Source organism: Palaemon carinicauda, chromosome 8 (genome assembly GCF_036898095.1).
Source record: "Palaemon carinicauda isolate YSFRI2023 chromosome 8, ASM3689809v2, whole genome shotgun sequence".
In the NCBI taxonomy this organism is placed as follows: Eukaryota; Metazoa; Arthropoda; class Malacostraca; order Decapoda; family Palaemonidae; genus Palaemon; species Palaemon carinicauda.
The window spans coordinates 118,876,355-118,878,854 of NC_090732.1; the positions used below are offsets into that span (position 1 = coordinate 118,876,355).

Sequence of the window (2,500 nt, forward strand, 5' to 3'; positions counted from 1 at the left end):
AAATAATACAGATTATTCTCCCTCTTCCCCTTGCTGTCCACCTTCAATAACTCTTTCTCTCCCATTTTCTCATCCTAAAATAACTCATCCTTCGCCCAACCTGATTACTGATTTGATCTCTTATTGGTAGTATTGTCGGGGTTCTTTATCACTAAAACGACGAGTTTCAGCGGGAAATTCATAATAAAGACGTGCACCAAAAAAAAAAAAAAAAAAAAAAAAAAAAAAATTAAATCTGAAATATAGTCCTGACAGAAAATAAAAAAGTACATGAAACATCACATATGTAATGTGTACACGAGGACGGGATGCCAAATGCGGTTTTGCCGAAGGACAAGAAGCAGAAGCCAGGAAGCCGAACAGACAGAATGCCGACCAGTCAAAATGTCTGATACTCGTACACCAAGTCGAACAGACACAATGCCGAATGTTTCTTCAAAAAGATACATACAAAAATATGCATGCAGAAGATACATCAGGCTACAAATAAATAAGATGACAAAAACATTTTTATAAGATATGAAGATAACGATATTAATGATTGATTAACTAATTCGATAATTACTATTTACCTGCCATGTTTGTTTAAGAATTACAAATTAATAATACTGTTATGTAATTACATTTTATTCAATTTTGACTACTGAATTTATTTTTTCCCAACTCAACCATGGAATTCACTAAAGCAGGACATGGCGGACGAAAATTGCTTCTTTGTGGATATTCATACGTTACTGATAAAATAATTAAACAATTTACAGCACTTAAAAAAAACAATAAAAATCATGGAATAAATGTTGACAAGCAATTCCCGTTTTAAAGGCGGATATATTGGCGTAAAGGAGTGATATTACACCCACCAACCGGTAAAAGATGATAACAAAGTAATGTAGAATTACGGTCGCATGGATTTTACTGAAATACGGCAGATAACCGTATATTTTTTAAGGAGAATTTCTGATTAAAATTACGTTTTTTTTAACAGTGGGATTTGAGCAACGAAAAGTGTGCAGTGCTAGAATTAGAACTTTTAGTGATACCGAACGTGGGAATGTTTTACATCATTCACATCCTCATGAATGATGATTCTCACAACAGCATATTAAAAGTTTCGGATAAAATGAAGACTAGATCAGAACAAACAGAAGATGTAACAAGTCGTGTAATTAATAACGTCATGGAAAAATTGGCGCTCAGCATTGCTGGTTTTCTAACATTCTTAATACATTAAATAATGTAATACCTTCATGAAGAAAAATTGTTAAAATTAATAACCTTATAACCGAATTCGGCATTGTGTCCCTTCGACTTAATGCATGTCAGGCATTTTGTCCGTTTGGCATTGTGTCTGTTCAGCACTCCGTCTGTTCGGCTCCCTGGCTTCTGCTTCTTGTCCTTCGGCACAAGTGCATTCGGCATCCCGTTCAAGCACGATGTAATGTAGTAAATATTTGGCACAGTTAGAATTTATAAATATATAGTTATTTATATTTCTTACATGCTATAAATGCTTACAAATACAATAAAAGCTCATGAAGATCTGTACAACAACATGTAATTAATTATGAAATTTAAACCACTCTACGGTGAACAACAAAGTAGATTATTAACGATGAAATCATTATTTTGTAATTAATTTTACAATTAAGGAAGAATAAAAGGATGATTATTGTTTGATTAAAGGAAGTTTCCAGATGATAAGATTTTCAAGATAAGAGAGATATTCCAGTCCGTGTATAAAGTCTCCGTTGATCTAAAGATAAGCTAACACAATTACTAAACATTTACTAATAATTCTAAACCTCACATAAATTTATCAAACAAACAAACTCATACGATATATAGGGAGAATCAAGTCTTACAAATACTAAAGCTAGTTTTGTTACATTAGTCCAATATTGTTTTAGTACACACATGCAATGAATGTCATCAATACTCAACTGGGATTGCAAGTGAATAATTTTAATTGATTTTTTAGGACCTCTTAATGTCAAGTTTATTATTTCCAGGTTCCAGCAGAATCCTACAAAGAGGTTTCAGTCTATTTCAGCGACATCGTAGGGTTTACCGATCTCTGCTCTGACTCAGAGCCTATGCAGGTAAGGAAAGCATATCCGACTATGTAGAGAATTGGCAAGTTCCTAAAACGAAGTTACAGTAAAAACAAATAGTACTGTCCAAGAACCATCCACAACAATTACCATCTCCCCTATATAAAAAAGTGATATATATATATATATATATATATATATATATATATATATATATATATATATATATATATATATATATATATATATATATATATAATATCGAATTCTACCTTTGGAAATGTATGTCCACTGGATATTCATTTCAGTGAATATACATGCCGAACCAGGGAATTGTAGCTGGGAAAGGGGGTGGGTGGATGGAAAGGGTGGAATATGTGTGTGTGTTTGTGCATTTTATCTAATTATCTAGATTTTAGAAGTAATTTTTGACAGCTCGGGTAGACGAG

At 32.6% G+C, this 2,500-nt stretch overlaps 1 protein-coding gene across 1 annotated transcript in view; it reads left to right on the plus strand.

Moving 5' to 3' along the window:
* LOC137644956 (uncharacterized) overlaps positions 1 to 2,500 on the plus strand; it is a 91,729-nt gene that overhangs the window by 48,533 nt on the left and 40,696 nt on the right. Inside the window, exon 10 of the mRNA XM_068377832.1 lies at positions 2,010 to 2,099. Within this exon, the coding sequence (XP_068233933.1) occupies positions 2,010 to 2,099 (90 nt within the window). The remainder of the gene's footprint in view (positions 1 to 2,009; positions 2,100 to 2,500) is intronic.